We start from the raw sequence: 19,476 nt of genomic DNA, 5'->3' as shown, positions 1-19,476 counted from the left end.
AATATCTATTTAAAAATAGATATATATATATATTTTTTGGTCAAACTTAAATGTTTTAGATCATCCAATCTTTTTTAGATCAGACAGGGAACATTTTCAAAAACAAGCATAAAGATAATTTTTTCAATTATTAAAGCTGCAGTGTGTGACTTTTATATTATATATATGTACAGTATATATATATATATAAAATATTTGTTGAAAGTGTCACTATGATGTGACAGTATGACATGGTGCAGATAATCTGTAAAAAAGATAAAGAAAAAAGGACAGCTTCTCTGCCTTCGCCCAGTTCTAACTAGCAACAACTAATCAGAGTAAGGAGGTGGGTCTTAGTGTTGACAATCATGGCCGTGTGAGTGCCGCTCTCAAATGTTAGACCTAGCTGGAATAGCCACTGATGATGGCGGATAAACAGTTTTCCTGTAACGGTGAGTTGTTTCTCCACCATCAGCACATTTAGCAGCACATTCATGAGATTGACTGACAGCATTAAGGCCCGCCTCCTGGCTCTGATTGGTTGATTTGGACTGGGAACGGTGTATTACCTCAGACAGCAATAGTAACTCAGGGAGGAGGTGAAGAAGATCGATCTTTTCACAGATTATTTCGCAGATTAAACTGTCACAACATGGTGACATTTTCAAAAATGTGTATAAATTTTTTTCTTTTTAATAAAATGACATTCTGCAGGCTTACCTTTTAAAAAATATTTTGTTATTATAGAAAATGTGTCTAATCTGTTTTTTGTTGATGAACTGAGGACAAAAAAAAAGCTCTCTGGATTGTAAAGCTTGCAGAGTCCTGGTCTATGATAATGAAAAAATAAAATACAGAACTCACTTTTACGCTGTTCCACCACAGTCAAATATTTAATAATTACCCAGAAAACGCGAGAGGGGTACCAAACTTGCCCCCAATGTGTTTTCACATTGCGCAAAATCCCAGAACTGCTCGCACACAAATCCAAATAAAGAAACTCGATCCTGTGCCTCTCTCTGCAGGTCTGCTGGGACCCACGCTGAGGGCCAAGGAGGGGGAGACGATTGTCGTCACGTTCAGAAACATGGCTTACGGCGCGTACAGCATCCACCCACACGGAGTGGCTTACGGGAAGCAGTCGGAGGGTGAGTTGGGCATTAACCAAGACACACAGAGGTGGTCTCCCAACTGGCGGGGCCAACCCTGAACGCCACACACCGGATTGGGGTCGCTCCTGGCGTCCCTGATGTTAGACCCTTCATCACTCACGCAGCGTTGGCCAATACAGCAAACAAAACTGTTTGTCTTCTTCTAACATATTAACCAGGACAGGCAGGTTATCAAGGCAGACGGTTCTGAAGTCCAACAGGAAGACGACCTGAAGCCTTTGGAAATCACTGTCTGCAATGCAGAAACACAAAATATTACCAAGTGTTTGTGGTTATAGTGCAAATATCTTAGTCCACTGGAAATAAGACAAAACTAACTTACAAGAAACTTTTCAGCAAGATATAGGAGATTGTTATAAGTCAATAATTCCTTAATATTGATGGAAAAAGGACTTGTTTAAGAGGCAGATTATTTTACTTACACAGTAAAAATACAGTATGTTGCTTTGCTTGGACAATAAAAGTGAAATAACATGACATGTTATTAATTTCACTTGATTATTATTTCACTTCACACAATTATTTCATAATTGGTAGGTTATTAAGTGACATCATGTGCAAATAGAACTAATATTTTTCATCAATATTAAGGAATTGTTGACTTAAGCAAAAATTACTTGTAAGTTATTTTTGTTTTATTTCAAGTCTACTAAGATGTTTACAGTAGAAATGAGATTTTGTGTTTTTGCAGTGTGTGTTCTTATGCATGGAAAACAGCTGAGACAAATAGTGTATTTTAGAAGATTAAAAAATACAGATGCTGCTTAATTTCAAATTAATTCCTCTGTGATTAAGCTGAATCCAAAGAGGAAATGTTAATTAAAGAAATGTTTACAGGAAGGAGTTTATTTCCTCTACATTCGTTTTAAGGAATTTAAGAGTTGGTCAATAATCTACTGACGCGTTTGCACACCACAGGGATGTTATTCATCTAACTGCTAACCATTTAGGTTAAGGATAAAGACTTTTCATCCTCTCATCATTGACATAAACATCCTGCTCATAACCGTTCTTTTTTCCGAGCAGGATATGACACACAGTTGCAAGGATTTTAGAAAACAGGCTCTGCTGGGTTGACAAGTTTGAATTTACTGTAGATTTTCTCTGATCTACACTTGGTCAATGTTGTACAGGAGCAAATATTTATACCATGGTAGTCAAAATTCTAACATTCCAGGTTTTTGTCATGTTAAAAAAAATATGGCAAAAAACACAAAATCTGACCAAGTATTTTTGATTTGTTTCTGGTGCAAATGTCTTTGTACACTTGGAATAAAACTAAACTAACGTCTATGTAAAACATAGAAGCTTCTTTCAAGCAAATCCTTTCTTAGTATTGGTAAAAAATAAAATAAATAGTAGTTTCACTGGCAGATATTAATATGGTATTTAAATCCAGTTCATGGTCTTAATCTACAAAATGTCGGGCAGGATTTATGTCAACAAAAAACTATTCTGTAGCTACTTCAGCAGAACAGTGTGTTTTGAGATAAGGGGTAATTCAGAAGTTTGACGTTAGCTTGTTTTATCCAAACCCAGCCGTGGAAAGTTTCTAACTGTTCAGGTTGAGGTGAAGTTTAATGATTTGAAATTAGTCCTCCAAACATGGCCCTCTCTTGTTTGGGCCAAGAGAGGGCCCAACAAGAGCCCTCTCTTGTTGGGCCCTCTCTTGCCCCAACAAGAGAGGGCTCTTGTTTGAAATTTGGTTTGAAATCCTCACCTTTACTCTAAACTAGCTAAGCCAGCTCTAAAGCTAGCTTCAACGTAGAAATTAGCATGTAAGTGAAAGAAAAGGTTCTTATTTTTTTCCACAGGAGCCAACTACTTTGACAACACGTCACAGAAGGAAAAAGAGGACGACATCGTGCAGCCCAATGGTGAACATGTTTACACCTGGGAGGTGACGCCAGAGGTTTCCCCGCTGCCCGATGATCCCGACTGTCTCACCTACACCTACATCTCCCACCAAAACGTGGTGCAGGACTACAACTCTGGCCTCATCGGCGCTTTGCTCATCTGCAAGGCTGGTCAGTGTTGTGTGTTGATAACTTTGTTCGCTTTTATGAGAATTAAAGACTGGATTTCGTGCCTCTTTGGTCTTCCTTCTGATTAAAGGCACCTTGGACGAATCGGGACAGCAGACCGGCCTCCACAAGGAGTTTGTGTTTCTCTTTGGGGTCTTTGACGAGAAAGAAAGTTTGTACACTCCAAGTGGACACTCTTCAGATGACCACGTCAAATACACCATCAACGGATACACTCGGGGATCCTTGCCTGGTCAGTGTATTGGGTCATTATTGCAGCTTTTGAGTTGAGGGTGTACTTATATTTGCTATATATTAAGAACTGATCCAAAATGTTGAAGTCGGTATCAATATCTGATTGATACTAACAAAGCAACTAAGACTGATACATTAGTTTCAAATTCCCTCTTGAAATTGTATTTGATTTTTGTGCAGCTCTACCTCAAAACAGATTTTTTTTAAATTATTTTTTGCACTTTGTTTTACTATTGTTTCTTTTTATCATGTCAATATGTTCTTAAAGAATTTTGATAGGCACTTATAAATGTTGTCCAAATTCTATCCTATGTTTTAACAGAATAATTCAAAGGAAAAATCACAGAAACATATGTCAATATATCAAACTGAAATAATAAAAAGTGTCGGTATTGGCGATGCTGGTCCTGTATTTACCTGTACAGCTCTAGTATAGAGCACCTGTATAGAGTTTTTAATCATCCCTGACTTGAGACACTAATGCCCTTCTGTGGCAGCCTGACTTAGCTGGTAGACAAAGTATGCTAAAGTGTTAGCTTAAAAAGGCAGTAGCTGAGCGTTATTTACTATAAAGCACCAAACTTAAAAAAAAAAAAAAAAAAAAAAAAGCTTAAGCATGTCCCGACAGTATATTATGAGACAGATCATTTGTGAAAAAAATTGATCACCTCCCTGTGCTACTACTATCGTTTGAAGAAACACTCCGCTCCCGATCAAAAACAACCCATCAGAGCAAGGAGGAGGATCTTAGTGCTGTCAATCAGTTGATATACTTGCTGCTGTATGTGTTAATGGTGGAGAAACAACTCACATTACAGGAAAACCATTTATCTGCAGTTATTGGTGGCTATATTAGCTAGCAGGCTATTAGGAACAAAGCTGTAGTAGAGTGAAGTAGAGGGCGGGATGAGCGAGGGTGATTGACAGCACTAAGATCTGCCTTCTAGCTCTGATTGGTTGTTTCTGATTAGCACTGGGTGAACGCAGAGGTGCTCGATTTTTTTCACGACATAATGCAAAGACGAATATACCGTAGTGTAATGTTGATTAAATATGAAATAAAAATGTCATATTTATGAAATTTAGAATAACTGCCACAATCTGTTGTTCAATGAGTGAAAAATGCCTTTTATTGCCTCAATTCTAATAAAAAAATATATATATTTCTGCTCCAAGCTGTAAGTATATGTGCCCACGCCCCTGTGAGCCTTCACCTGGTGGGCATGAGCTCAGAACCCGAGGTCTTCTCAGTTCACATGAACGGCCAGGTCCTGACGCACAGCGGCCACAAAGTGTCGTCAGTGGGGCTGATCAGCGGCTCCTCCGCCAGCGCCAGCCTGGTTTCTGCCTACGCAGGCCGCTGGCTGCTCTCCTCCTTCACCACCAAGCACATGGAAGGTGGGTGGACCTGAACATTTAAACCAACAGTCGCCATTTTCTTTCCCGCCGGAACAACTTGAATGTGTCTGATCGGTCTGCAGCTGGCATGCACGGCTTCGTGGACGTGAGGACGTGTGAAGAGTTTAAGGAACCCGTGAGAAGGATGACAATCTCACAGCAACGACAAAGCAAGGAATGGAAATATTATATTGCTGCGGAAGAAATAGTCTGGGACTATTCAAAGGACAGCAACAAACACATTGATCAGTGAGCAACTTTATTTTGACGTATAGATTGCCAACAGCTGCTTTTGACTATTATGGCCGACAATGGGACTTTAACATCAGTGCATCGGGATTTAAATAAAACTTCACTAATTTCACAACATTGGAAGACTTTTGAGCATCACTGGTGTATTTAAAGGGGCAGTATTATGCAAAATCAACTTTTTTGAGCTTTGCATATGTTCTAATGTTATCAAAAACATACCTGTGGTGCTGCCTTCATTCTTTCATGCATGTTTGAGAATCCTTCAATGTGGCAACCATTCAGCTGTGCAAAACACATGGGCAGACCGAGCGCCGCCATCGAGACGCAGCTGCAGTTTCCAAGCTTCTGAGCTTCTGCCTCACAGAGCAGCCTTCCCCCGCAACTCCCCCTCTCAGCTCCTTCAGACTAGCCAGCAGCAATTAGCAAACACCTGATGGAACTGCGCATCTGCTGAGCTCATTATAGGAGCTACTTCTCAGTATAACGCTGGTAAAACATTCTTAAAGGGTTAATAGAGGAGTCATGTTGTGAAGACTTGCTGAAGGCAGTCTTTCAGAAAGAGCAGCAGTTTTTTTAAAGAGACAGAAGCCCAATTTCAAGGCATTAAATTATGAAGATTTATTTAAGTCATATTTGATATATATTATTTTTTATCACAACTGAAGTTAACATAGTTACTTGATTTTGTTCTAAAATGATATTATGTGGCTGGAAAACACCTAATACTGCCCCCTTAAAGTCATGTCCCAGGATTTCAATCTGGTTTAAATCTAGCCTATGATTTAAATTCAAGTTGACTTGGTGTTATTCTAGGAGGATAAATGGGGTCAGTTATCATTCCCCACAAAGACATGAAAAATGAAAACACGCTATCTCAGAGCTGCACTAAACATGAGTTTTCTCTCTGTTTAGAGACTTCAAGCTCCAGTACCTGACACAGTCGGCACGCCGTATTGGAGCAAAGTACAAGAAGGCTGTGTACACTCTGTACAAAAATGAATCATTCACTGAAAAGGTGGAAAATGAGCACAGGAAGAATGAGCTGGGCATCTTGGGTCCAGTGATCCGAGCGCAAATCCGAGACATCATCACAGTAAGACTATAATAAAACGGAAAACCTTAAACTTAGGAAACAGGCATATAAAGATAAACGCCAAATACTTATATTCCTAAATTTGGTGCTGGTACAATATTAAACAGAATTGCAGGAACTGTGTGATCATTTTTTGCAGATTAGATTATGGCTTCATGCACTTTCTTCGTCTTTCCCAGATTGTTTTTAAGAATTTGGCCTCGAGGCCTTACAGTATCTACCCGCACGGCCTGACTGTAGAAAAGTCAGAGGAGGGAGTCAACTATCCAGAAGGAGGTATGAATTATTCCCCAGATAAGACATCAAACAAAACATAACAAATTTTAAATACGTGAAATGACGAAGTTGCTTGCGACATAATCAACCAGGAAACCAGACCCATGGCATTCGGCCAGGTGAAACGCACACCTACGTGTGGAAGGTTCTGGAGGAGAACGAGCCTCTGGATGGAGATTCCCGATGTCTGACGCGGATGTATCACAGCGCCGTGGACACGCAGCGGGACATTGCGTCGGGCCTGATAGGACCCATGCTCATCTGCAAGAGTCAATCCCTAGATGTCAGGAATGTACAGGTCAGGACCAGGGTTATGATCGTTGTGGGTTTTTCATTATAGTTTAGATTTATGTGGATGTGACTTTTTGTTTGTCTAACTTAGCTTTAATTAATTTTTTGGAGTGTGTTGGCTACTTTTTATTAGTCATTATTAGTTAAATATTGTTTAATTTTTAGTTTAGTTTTTATTAGGTTATAGCAGTAGGTTTAGTGTTTTGTATTTTTGTTAATTTTTAGGTGCACAATTCAAAAAGGTCAAAGTGTTATATGTATGCATCCATTGGGTAATGAATACCCAACAGAAGATACCATTTTCAAAAAATGTATTCAATTATTGCTGTTAGCTTTAGTTAACTATAATAACTTTGGTCAGGTTATGCAATTTCCTGTTTGGTTTATTTATCTAGCTCCAAATTACAACAGAAGCTTTAAGGAACTAATTGTTACAATCCGAGTCCAGGTGCAGCTGGATCATCATCAAAATTTTGCTTCAACTGGATTTTTCAACTGAAGAATCCTTCTCCACAGAGTTATGTCATCTAAAGGAAGATGTGCAGAAGAAAAGACCTTTAACATATTCAACTTAAGACGCAACAGAAAAAAAAAAACAATCCGCATCTATCTATCTATCTATCTATCTATCTATCTATCTATCTATCTATCTATCTATCTATCTATCTATCTATCTATCTATCTATCTATCTATCTATCTATCTATCTATCTATCTATCTATCTATCTATCTATCTATCTATCTATCTATCTATCAATCTATCTATCTATCTATCTATCTATCTATCTATCTATCTATCTATCTATCTTATCTCATCTTTGTTCATCAAAGATGAGCTAAGAAGTAATTGAAAAAAAAATGTCCTTTGTTTTTGCAGCTGAGAGCGGACAAGGAACAGCATGCTGTGTTTTCAGTGTTTGATGAGAACAAGAGCTGGTATCTGGACGAAAACATTCGCCGTTGTTATGATCAATCCAAAGTCAACAAAGCCGACCCAGACTTTTATAAGTCCAATGTCATGCACAGTGAGTCTTACTGCTACCACAATACAGTTAACAGCACCGGTCTCAATAACAGTAATGATGAAAAGGAAATAAAGTCATCATCCTTTTAGCCCAATGTAATATTTATCTGTACTAACATGTACTCTTTAATTGTAGGGACTTCTTGTGTATTTCTTCCAGCTGTTTCTCAGACAACTAATGCCCATCTTCTTTCAACTTACAGCAATAAATGGATATGTGTTTGAAAGTGGCCCTGATTTGGGCTTCTGCTATGGTGAGGTTCCAACTTGGCATGTGTCCAGCATTGGAGCACAGGACTACATTCAGACAGCTACTTTCTATGGCCATTCGTTTGAGCTGAATCACAGAACTGAAGACATTCTCAGCCTCTATCCAATGACTGGAGAGACCATCAAGATAACCATGGACAACATAGGTGACAACAGCCAACTACAAAGTCACTTTTTTTATCCCTTTGTTTTACCTGGAAAACTTGTTTGCCGAACATTTGTATGTGTATTTGCCTCACAACAGGTTTCTGGCTTTTGGCATCATTGAATACTCATCAAACAACAAAGGGAATGCGTGTGAAGTTTCAAGATGTTGAGTGCTACCGCGACCTCCAATATGAGTATGAGGAGAATGACATGAATCGAGTTGATGAATTTACTCAGTGGAAGCCCCCAACTTTTGAAGATGTCAAAAAAGAAAAGGAGAAATCAAAGTCTGTACCCATAGAACCAGTGGAGGTCGATATGTACACGGACATGTTTGCGGACGAGTTAGGTCTACGGTCGCTGAGGAACCAGTCCACTAACTCAGATGTGGAGATACTGGACTTGAGTTTATTTGACTATGATGATATTGATGTTGCTCCTATGGTCGGCGATGCTAGTCCTAATGTAAAGGACACAAAGAATAAAACTGAGTTCTTTTCAAATCAGACTGCAATGAATGATACTCAGTTGAAATATGTAGACAACCAAAATATTACAGAACATAATTTGCACAACAGCAGCATTAGTAAACATGCAACCGCTGTACAGAAGAATAGGACTCAGTCATTCCTTGACAATGACACAACTGTTCTCAACAACGACAGTGATTCACTGAGCAATCAAAGCACAGCAACCACCAACAGGACTGTTGCTGTAGTTGCAGTCAGTCCAAATAATGCTAGTGTTACAGTTGCTGGGACAATGAACTCAACAGTTCTCAATGGTACAGGTTCAACGCTTTTCAATGCTACAAGTTCAACAGTTCATGGAAATGCCTCTTCAGACAGTGTGAACCTTTCCACTTCATCCAAACTACCCACCTCTATCACTATGGGAGCACTACAGACGGCCAGTCAACTCACAGGGAAACAAGAGTCCACCAATCAGACCATGCCAGTACAATCACAAGACACTACTGAAATTACTGCAACATTAACAACAAATACCAAAGATAAAAGAACAGAATCAAATCCATCTGGCAGTAGTAACACCTCTATGGACATACTCTTTCCCAATGAGAATGAAGTGCAAATCACTCGGGGCGATGTGTTCCTTTACAGCGGGCACGCAACTGACACCGACATCGACCCAATCAGCAGTCTCTGGTTTCAACAGACTTCAACAGTTGAGGATGACCATAACACGTCAACTGATGTGCCAGCCATTGGATTAAACCAATCACTGTCCCTTTTAGGACTTGATGTCAAGAAAGTTGACAACAGCAGCCTGGTCAAAGATAACCTCACCAGCCTTGAGTTGGTGGAGACCGCAGGAAACAATGAGGGAAACTCTTCAAACATGACTTTGCAGCAAGAGCTTGGACTACAAATGAATGCTACTGAAGGTGTGAGTGTTTCTGCCAATTCCAGCCTTGGGAATGCAACACATCTTTTAAATGTAGATAAGCTATCACAAAACGGTACAGTGAACATCTCCAAATCAAGTTCAGTGGGGAGGAGCTCCGAGAAAGGACTTCTTCCTGGGGAGTTGTCCAATACTTCTTCAATGGAAAGTTTCTCTAACGAGACTAGAGGTTCATCCAACCATTCTCTCTCTGGTGGTTCTGTGAAGCTGCTCAGTTCTGAGGAGTTTGGTTCTTCAGAAAGTAGTGAGGAAATTTTTATCTATGTTAAAGAAAACAAATCAGAGGCAATCAAAACTGTCTCCTTGAGCCCAGAAGGCCACAACTGGACTTATGATGGAACTCACTCCATGGTACCTGGGGAGATTCCTGATCACATGAAAAAATACTTTGAGAACGAAGCACTACGAACAACTCCACCTCCCAAAAAGTACAAAAAAGTGAACCTCAGACAAATACCCAAGAAAGGTGAAGCCATGAAAACAAGGAGAAGGAAGGTCTACAAGCCTCAGGCCAGGAGTGGCTCACCCTTTTCCCCACGAGGATTTAGCCCAGAGTTCACCCCCCGTGGGGCAAGGCCCAATGCAAAACAGCTTGTCACCAAGGAGGAGGAGTTGATTAACTTCCCCATAGTTATTGCTTTGCCCCGACCTGATTTCAGTGACTATCAGCTGTATGCCCCTGGAGATGAACCAGAGAAAACTGATATGAATGAACAAGATGTGACACAAAATGAGTATGAATATGTGTCGTACAAAGACCCCTACAGCAGCCATGAGGACATTAAGAATCTCAACCTGGATGAAACTACTAAATATTACTTAAAGTTATCAGGTCCTGATGTCAAGACATACTTTATTGCTGCAGAAGAAGTTGAATGGGACTATGCTGGTTACGGACAGAGGTAAGCTCACAAATAAGAACATGGAGGAGACATATTTTGGGAAGGGGAAGATTTAAATACACAAAAAAAGTACTTAGTTCATGTGATGTTTGTTTTATTACCACAGGAGACACGATAAGTCGCAGCAAAACATGCTAGAGACCAAATTCACCAAAGTTGTTTTCCGAGGTTACCTGGATGCGAGCTTCAGCACTCCTGATCTCCGCGGGGAGATGGATGAGCATCTAGGCATCCTTGGGCCTGTTATCAAAGCCGAGGTTGGACAAAGCATCATGGTAAGTTAGCTGCTCTAAGAGGGATTTTGAATTTTATTCTTCATTTGACTGTTTTTTCACTTATATACATGCATGATTCAAATTTGGAGATAATAAACTGACCGCACAAGGCATTAAGACTAAAAGTAAGCGACGTGTAGAGTGTCACCCTTCAAGTTTTCAGATCAAAACAATTTTATTATCAAACAGGACAATGCTTTGCAAAAGTCCTTTGTTGGAAATTAGTTGTTTAATATTAAGAGTTACAGTATATTCTACTACAGATTTTGTTTTCACAGTGTTTATGAAACAGTGTTTAGTAGCAGTTCAAAAGTTGACATAGTGTGAGGATATCCACTGTCCTGTTCCTGCTCCTTTGGAAAAGGTAGGAAGCAGAAGTAGAGTTACATAGTTCAAAGTCCTAAGCTAATTAATATTACCTTAAGACTAAACTAAGAACATCCATTGGTTAAGCCTTCAGAACAACCAATTCACAATGCAAACCAGAAGTGAAGATAAAATATTATTTTGACAAATAAATGTTTTATTACTTTGCAGAGAAAAGATATGTTTTGGGATGCTGGAGCACAGGGTTACCATTGGCATCCAAAATTTACCTTCAGGACTTTATACTTCCTCTAAAAATGCTTATAATAGCTTATTTTAATAGTTCAAGCACACACAAAAAAGATATTTATTAATGAGCACAGTGCAGAAGGTAACGTCTGCAATCATCCTTATCGCTACTCTTGGCGTTGCAGTCAATCCCCATTAACGAAAGTGAAAGGGGGGGGGGTGTTTACACCTGGATTACCTGCTTTGCAAACATCAGCGAATGGCGTGACATTTAGCATTGCACCTCAGTATTTCAACTTCCCAAGCAGCATTTTCTGTCAAATATTTTAGCTATGCTCTAAGAGAAAACTGAATAGGTGAATTTTATACGCATAATTTGAAATTACGTTCCACCGAAAAAAAGAAGTGGGGGTCCATTGTACTAATAGCTAAGCAAAGAAAACTGTCTTTTTGCTGTAACTGAGTAAACAAACATACAATAACTGTGTTGGATTGTGACCTTTCTGCCATAGAATCAATCATTGTCTCTTGTTTTATAGATTGTGTTCAAAAACAACGCCAACCGTCCATACTCCCTACACCCCAATGGGGTTTTCTATACAAAGCAGTTTGAGGGTCTGTCCTACGAGGACGGCTCCAAGCACTGGTTTAAATATGACAACGAAGTTCAACCCAACACCACCTACACATACATATGGAAAATCAGTCCTATGGTTGGGCCAGCTCCGGAAGAGTCTGAGTGTCGGACTTGGGCGTACTACTCTGGTGTTAATCCCGTAAGTAGTTACAGTTTACCAGAGGAACCTTCTTCCTCAGTTTTGTCATGTCTCCTACATACCCAGTGATAAACAAGCAGAGCTTCTTGCCTGATTTAAACCCCTTCATAGCTTTTCCCGACCTGTCTGCTGTGTTTCTTGCTTCTCTAATGTTTGCTGACAAAACTCTTAGGCCTAAAACAGATCAATTGTGGCGATGTGTCGACGTGTGTGCCATGGAGCACTCATCAAATTTTCATTTGGAAAACAATGTTATGATATTATTCGAGTCAATAATATTTCTAACTCGCAAAATTCCGATAGAAAACATTGTGGTTTGTGGCTGGATAGTTGCACCGTCAAAAGATAAGGAAAAGTTGAAGAGGTACGCAGACTTCGCAACACACTGTATAAATAATGTATTTCTAATACATTTCTTGCAGGAGAAGGACATTCACTCCGGTTTAATTGGCCCTTTGCTGGTGTGCCGAGAGGGAACTCTGAAGAACAAGCCACTCAACACGAGGGAGTTTGTGCTGCTTTTCATGACCTTCGATGAGTCACAGAGCTGGTACTACAATAAAAACCAGGAAGTTATGCAAAGAAAGTACCGAAAACGAGTTTGGGATGACTACGACATGGAGAACCTCAAGTTCCACTGTAACAATCCATGACCTTTTTGTCGCGTTCAAACCATATCAATTCATTTCAGAAGCGGATAATATGACAAGATGGTTAAAAGATATTTTAGAGCCTGGAGGAAACAATTGTCTGCTTTGTCTGTTTTTTTTTTATGTAGCCATCAATGGAATAATATATAGTCTTAAGGGCCTGAGGATGTACACCAACCAGCTTGTGCGGTGGCACCTGATCAACATGGGTTCTCCCAAAGACGTTCACAGCGTTTACTTCCATGGGCAGACGTTCCAAGACGTTAAGACCAAGCGCTACAGGCAGGCTGTGTTTCCCCTGCTGCCTGGTGAGAAACAGATTAGCTCCTCTACCTGTTCATGTAAAGAACATCCATGTGGTGTTTGTAACACATTGCTGGATTTTTGCAGGGGGCTTTGCAACTCTGGAGATGTATCCATCCAAGCCTGGGCTGTGGCAGCTGGAGACCGAAGTTGGTCTAAACCAAAAGAAGGGGATGCAGACACTCTTCCTGATTCTAGATAATGGTGAATACAGCTTTGCATAGTCTTATTTTGTAAATTTATTTTTTGAGCCTAAAAAACTGGCAATTACAAGTAGTTTACATTTTGGGTAGAGTGACCCACACAATTATTACTCTTGCTGGTAAAGATACGCACAACATTTTTGACTCACAGATCAAAATAGTTGAAATTCAAAGTATATTTTTTAAATTTTTAAATATAGAATTTAAAACATTCCATATTTTTAAATAGAAAAATGCAAAAGGGTTATATTTAGAATTTTTTTATTTGTACCTGCTCATACACAAGGGTGATAGACAGCACTAATACCCTCCTCCTGGCAGCGATTGGTTGTTTCTGACAGAGCTGTGTGTTTGTGTAGATGACAGCAGGTCCATAGGGAGAAGGCATAGGAACTATTTTTCACAGATTATCTGTGTTATGTTACACTGTCATGACAGTGACAGTTTTATCAAATATGTAAAAACCATCCTTTTTTTAAAGTTACAGACCGCAGCTTTAAATGCACTTTTGATAAATTGTTGAATTTTGATCGATTCCTTTTGTTAAACTCAATTATTCCTTATATGAGTTTTGCTTAAATTTAAAAGCTACATTTCTTTAAAAAAAATAAAAATAAAATAAAATAAAGAAGCGTTATTATGCTTTTGAATTTAATGACGAATTTATTGTGAACTGTTTTTTTTCACAAATTTTTGACAAGGGTGCTTGTTAGTTGTAAATTTAGCAAAGAAATTGTTCATCTTTTAATTACAGTCAATCCAGCAACACATTTTGGAGTTGACTAACTTTTTTTTCCCTTAACCAATTGTCTTACACTTTACACTGATGTGTTGCATTTTAGCCATGATATTTTTTTATATTTAAGATTGCTACCATCCTATGGGTCTTGAGTCGGGCAGCGTGAAAAATGACCAGATCACAGCCAGCAACTCAAGAGGTAGTCATACTCCTCCTGATATTCTACTCCAGCCAGCCACTTTAAAAATATGAATAAAAATATCTGTCCACATATTAAGGAAACTGGGCGCCCCATCTTGCCAGGCTAAATAACCAGGGTAAATACAATGCATGGAGCACAGACAAGAAAGGCGACTGGATTCAGGTAAGAGTTTTATATTTTTCAGTCTATACATTTTCGTTCTGTTTGTGCTGTATTCAGTCTGTTTTGGTAGTCAGAACTTGGAACTAGACAGGGAAGACTTTCTGAATGGTGGGATTTACCTTGGCGCTAACTACTATTAGCAATACGAGCCAATAACAATATTGTTCAGGCTATTTTTTGTATTTAAACACAAAAGGAACACATCCAAAGATATGTATTTTACTTTGGCTTTCGCTAGTTTAGTGAGATAAAAACTGTCAGAAAAACATTCTTATGGAAGCTGCCATATTGGATACAAAAATCTGGATTTCTCAGTAGGTCAGCTTTTCCAGTGTTCAGGGGGCATTCCTGTTGCTTTTCCAAACAGGAACTAGGAATATCTGACTTTTAAGTACAAAAAGAAAGTACTCAATATACTTAATCTATCACCTGTGGACCCCCGCTGTAAGGTGGACTTCAAGCGGCCAGTTGTGATCAGCCAGGTGGCCACACAAGGAGCCTGGCAGTTCTTCCGGTCCCAGTATGCCACAAATTTCTCCATCTCGTACAGCAACGACCGCCGCAAATGGATCTTTTACAAAGGCGACAGCAGGGAATTCTGGAAGGTAGGGAAGTTTGAATCATTCACTTTCGGAATGAACACACGCATGATCACTTGCTTATGCCCCTGTGTTTGTCCTGGTGTACTCAGACGTTTCAAGGAAACGAGGAAGCCTCTCAGACAAAGAAAAACACCTTCTTTCCTCCTTTGATTGGACGGTTCATTAGGCTCCACCCTATCACCTGGAATAACGCAGCAACAATCCGCATGGAGTTCTACGGCTGTGAGCTTGACGGTAAGACTTTTGCTTAGCAAGTTAATGTGCACGGAAGTCAAAGAGATACTAGTTTGGTTTGCTGTGTGTTTGGTGTAATCTCCAACAGCTGGACTCAGGAACCCAAATGTTTTTCTTATTTTGGTGGCTTACCACTTCCAACATCTACAATGTCAAAACAGGCCCTGTCGCCCGATTGACCACTGTTCTTTTCTTGGACCACTTTTGATAAGACATCCACAACTGTAGACCAGGAACAGGAACACCCAACAAAGAGGGTCACGTTGAAGATGCTGTGATCAGGGATTCAACCCATCACAATCAGATCTTTGTTAAACCTACACTTGCTCATTTTTCCTGCGTCTAGTTTTTTGTGGACGAAAAAAAAAAAGCAATGACTTGCTCCCTGTTTTATGCCACTCAGAGCAGGTCCCATGATGAAAAGATAAGTGTTACTTGTTTTACTTTTCAGTAGTCATAATGTAATGCCTGATTGTTTTATATCACAACTAGATGATGTAGATACATCATATCTGAGATACGCATGTTAGGGTTCAGGTACATATGAAGAAAAGTTGGTTCTGCTTTTAATTACAAAATGGTGCTCATCATCACACAGCATTAGCTTCACTGGTCTGCAGTTACAGTTTAGTTACACTGATTCCAGATTGTTGGACACAAGCTCCAATCAAATCACTATGACCGTAGGTGAAGCTCTCCTTGGTTTTACTGTAGCTCCAGGGCTTTTACAAAGTAAGGAGCACATTACTTTGCTCCTTAAAGTTGTGTATTTCATAAAGATTGTTGAGGATCAACACACCAATACATTTTTTTGAAATATATATGCACAGCACTTTTCATAAAAGCATGATTCACTGCAAGCTACTTTGAGCAATTCAAAAGGAAAGATAATCAATAGTTGACCTCCCCTTGAACTCCACGACCAGCTACATGCTAACCTAATGGCTAAAGCATTGAAAGATTATGCCTGTCTATGTTCAGGCTGCTCCGTGCCTTTGGGGATGGAGAGCGGGCTGATAGAGGACAGACGCATCACAGCCAGCTCTGAGGAAACCAGCTGGTTCAGTGGACACTGGAAAGCCTCTCTCAGTCGCCTCAACAAGCATGGTTCCATCAACGCATGGAGAGCTAAGGTAGTAATCACTGGAGACATTTCAGTCCTGGAGGAATTGTATCTGATTTTATCTAATCACTAGTAATGGATTTTGACACTTCACACTTATGCACTTCTGCATGTTGGTCTTTTATATAGAATCCCAATAAAATGCATTGAAATCACTTGTTGTCATGTGACAAAATGAAAAAACTTCCAATAAAAATTGTTTTAATTCTGAGTAGACATAAATTGGGTAATGCCATGGAAAATATGTCAAATATTTCACAATGTCCTTGTGCTATGTTTTACTCAGCACAGTGACATGAACCAGTGGCTCCAGGTGGAACTGCCTCGCATTAAGAAGATCACAGGCATCATAACACAGGGAGCCAAGTCTATGATGAAGGAGATGTATGTCATCAAGTACGCCCTGCAGTACAGTGACAATGGGATACACTGGACGTACTACATGGACGATGATGATGTAACTGTAAAGGTGAGTCGATGAAAATAGCGCAGGTATGTTTTCTCGGACTGAAGCTTTCCTTGATGTTGAAAGACTTTCTCTCTCTCTCTCTCTCTCTCTCTCTCTCTCATACACACATCTAGATGTTTGACGGAAACTCAAACAACAACAGCCACGCGAGGAACTACATCTATCCTCCCATCTTCACTCGCTTTATCCGAGTCGTCCCCAAACGATGGTGGAACTCCATCACCATGAGACTAGAGCTTCTCGGCTGCGACTTTGAGTGACATGCTCGTGAAAACACGGGGAAACACTAAATAAATGTTTAGAATGTAGAGGCAGACATGCAGAATTATTACCAACCCTGGAACATGTTACAGTTTTGTCCCTTTACAGCCACAAACATTAACGTAATTTATTGAGATCTCATACCAACACCGAGTCGTTCATCATCTTCAGATCACAAGATTTAAAATAAGAAATGTTTTTTATATTTATTTGCATCTGGATCCAGCATTTAATATGAAATGTATTTGTTGCAGTGAAATAAGAAAAGAGTTTGTTAAAAAAAGAAAAGTTAATCTTCCCAGATGTAACAGGGTAAATGTAATATACATGTGTGCAGCACATCTTTCAGCACTATGTTAAAGTATTTCCTGTAAAATAAGTAACCAGAAGAAAAGTATACTGTTTGGTAAAGTAGTTCAGCATTTATAGATCTGATCAACTGGATGACCACAATGCAAAAACAAATAATCCACAAACTAACTTCTTCAAATAAAAACAAAAAGAAAAAGAGAAGCAAAAATCTGATACAAACATATGACAACAGACACAACTTTTTCAAGATATTTTTAGAATTTACATTTTATTTAACCAATTTCTATATCATTTCTCGTTAGAAAACTTGACTGGAAGTTATTAGCAAACTCTCTCCTGACCACTAGATGTCAGTATAACTGTTACGTCATCTTCCCTCATGAGATATAACACAAATTAGACATCACTTTTTTGTATGTTTGCAATATATATATATATATATATATATATATATATATATATATATATATATATATATATATATATATATATATATATATAGGCTTACAAATACAATAGGAAATGGAATGGAAGTAATGTATATATGTAAGTAGATGTGTAATTTATTATGTTTTAATAAATATGATTCCTGGCTTTGTGTATTTAGTGTCAACCTCACTGATTAATCAAAGTGAGACTCGAATAAGCCCTGAACATGGAGCGCATCACGTGTGGCATCTTAAGAAACAACCAAGTAATCTCCTCTGAGTAGTAGCAGTAGTATTTCTACTGACTGATTAAAAAAATTAGGGATGAAAACAAACTCGGAAGACATTGTGACTAGCTTGTAAAATGTGTAGTGGCCTCAGAAAAGTTTTTACGCCTGTCCATTGGATTTAAGTGCGTCCAGCATTTCACCTCAGTCTTCGACTAGCTTCGATTTAAACTATTCGACTTCGAAGTGTCTAAACCTTTCAGGTTTGGTTCGGAAGTTGGTCTTTAGTTGCTGGTCTTGTCAGCTTTGATGTTCTGCCGGCAGATGGCAGCATAAGCTTGGTTTTGCTCACAGATTTGGCCAAAACTCCCCGCCAGGTACATGAACCTGTCTCACAATTATTAAGCTCAGAGATAATGAAGGCACGAACTCTGCAAAAACAGCAAGACTTAGGAGATGTTTGTCTGAGGAAACAGTTTTATGCTTTCTATATCCTGTAAATTACTTCTATTTTCTGAATTCAAGTCCTGTCAGGTCATAATCATTCTCTTATCTTTATTTGGCAGATGTCAAATTGCTGTGAATTTGAAATAAATAGAAGAACGTGGTGGAAGGCTAACAACTAGTTTGAGGAAACCACCCACTTTATCTAATCTTAGCAATTAAGACCGTCAAATAGATTCTCATTTTTGTATTTATATTTCAAAACAGTCGAAGTCAGCTTAGCTGATAGCATTCAGTCTTTTACTTGTTCAGTTTTCTACAAACTGTCTGCACTATGACATGTCTCTGCTACAATAAGAGACAAAAGAAGTGAATTAAGGGGTTTTTGTTGATGTTAGTTGACATAAAATTGACCTTTTATTAAGCTACTATTATGCTCAATAATAACTGTGACCAGAAAATTGGTCGTAAAGTTAATATACAACGGCTACGCATGACATATAAACAAGGTTGTAAAACTTCAGTTTTCTGTAGAAATGTTATTAGAAAATATGTTGTCTATTTATTTTGCATTTTCATATTTTTTATATAGAATATAAAAAAAACGTTAATTTTAACCCAAGTCCCATACAAATTTAAGTCTCATTCAACATACTCATTTACTATCTTAACATTAGTCAAAGTAGTTAATTTAACAAACTGTATTGTGAAACCATCCATCAAACTCATAACCTAACCTGGTTGTATTAAAAGAACCCAGAATTATTTTTGGTCTACATTTCATAGAACAAGTAAAAAACAAAACAAAACAAAAAACACAACAACAAAAAACAAATTAGGATGTTTTTACATGGCTGCTATTTTTTCCCTTAGATGGAATCAGTGTACTTACTTCGTTTTCCCAAGGCTGTATTACCTTTATTTCCCGCCTGGCATAGCGCCTTAGGATAATAATAGCACGTTATAATATTTGATATTAGCGCCTGATCCCTTAATAACCCCC

The 19,476-nt window shown here is 38.8% G+C and overlaps 1 protein-coding gene and 1 long non-coding RNA gene across 2 annotated transcripts in view; one reads left to right on the top strand and one right to left on the bottom strand.

The window, feature by feature from the left end:
- f5 (coagulation factor V) overlaps positions 1–17,570 on the top strand; it is a 19,749-nt gene extending 2,179 nt beyond the window's left edge. Inside the window, exons 3-25 of the mRNA XM_032567755.1 lie at positions 1,005–1,127; positions 2,966–3,178; positions 3,267–3,428; positions 4,607–4,828; positions 4,912–5,077; positions 5,993–6,173; positions 6,353–6,449; positions 6,542–6,747; positions 7,618–7,765; positions 7,968–8,180; positions 8,279–10,508; positions 10,615–10,783; positions 11,878–12,114; positions 12,537–12,753; positions 12,893–13,072; positions 13,155–13,271; positions 14,137–14,208; positions 14,288–14,373; positions 14,823–14,978; positions 15,065–15,209; positions 16,191–16,342; positions 16,619–16,801; positions 16,915–17,570. Coding sequence (XP_032423646.1) covers positions 1,005–1,127; positions 2,966–3,178; positions 3,267–3,428; positions 4,607–4,828; positions 4,912–5,077; positions 5,993–6,173; positions 6,353–6,449; positions 6,542–6,747; positions 7,618–7,765; positions 7,968–8,180; positions 8,279–10,508; positions 10,615–10,783; positions 11,878–12,114; positions 12,537–12,753; positions 12,893–13,072; positions 13,155–13,271; positions 14,137–14,208; positions 14,288–14,373; positions 14,823–14,978; positions 15,065–15,209; positions 16,191–16,342; positions 16,619–16,801; positions 16,915–17,061 — 5,822 coding nt within the window. The 3' untranslated portion in view covers positions 17,062–17,570. The remainder of the gene's footprint in view (positions 1–1,004; positions 1,128–2,965; positions 3,179–3,266; positions 3,429–4,606; positions 4,829–4,911; positions 5,078–5,992; positions 6,174–6,352; positions 6,450–6,541; positions 6,748–7,617; positions 7,766–7,967; positions 8,181–8,278; positions 10,509–10,614; positions 10,784–11,877; positions 12,115–12,536; positions 12,754–12,892; positions 13,073–13,154; positions 13,272–14,136; positions 14,209–14,287; positions 14,374–14,822; positions 14,979–15,064; positions 15,210–16,190; positions 16,343–16,618; positions 16,802–16,914) is intronic.
- Positions 860–19,476, bottom strand: LOC116723129 (uncharacterized). The gene is made up of 2 exons (XR_004339917.1): positions 19,366–19,476; positions 860–1,383 (listed from the first exon to the last, which is right to left on the bottom strand). It is a non-coding gene; the product is annotated as an uncharacterized LOC116723129 (long non-coding RNA).

Source organism: Xiphophorus hellerii, chromosome 7 (genome assembly GCF_003331165.1).
Source record: "Xiphophorus hellerii strain 12219 chromosome 7, Xiphophorus_hellerii-4.1, whole genome shotgun sequence".
Lineage (NCBI taxonomy): Eukaryota > Metazoa > Chordata > Actinopteri > Cyprinodontiformes > Poeciliidae > Xiphophorus > Xiphophorus hellerii.
The sequence above is the reverse complement of the archived record's forward strand: the minus strand, read 5'-3'. Positions and strand labels throughout refer to the sequence as shown.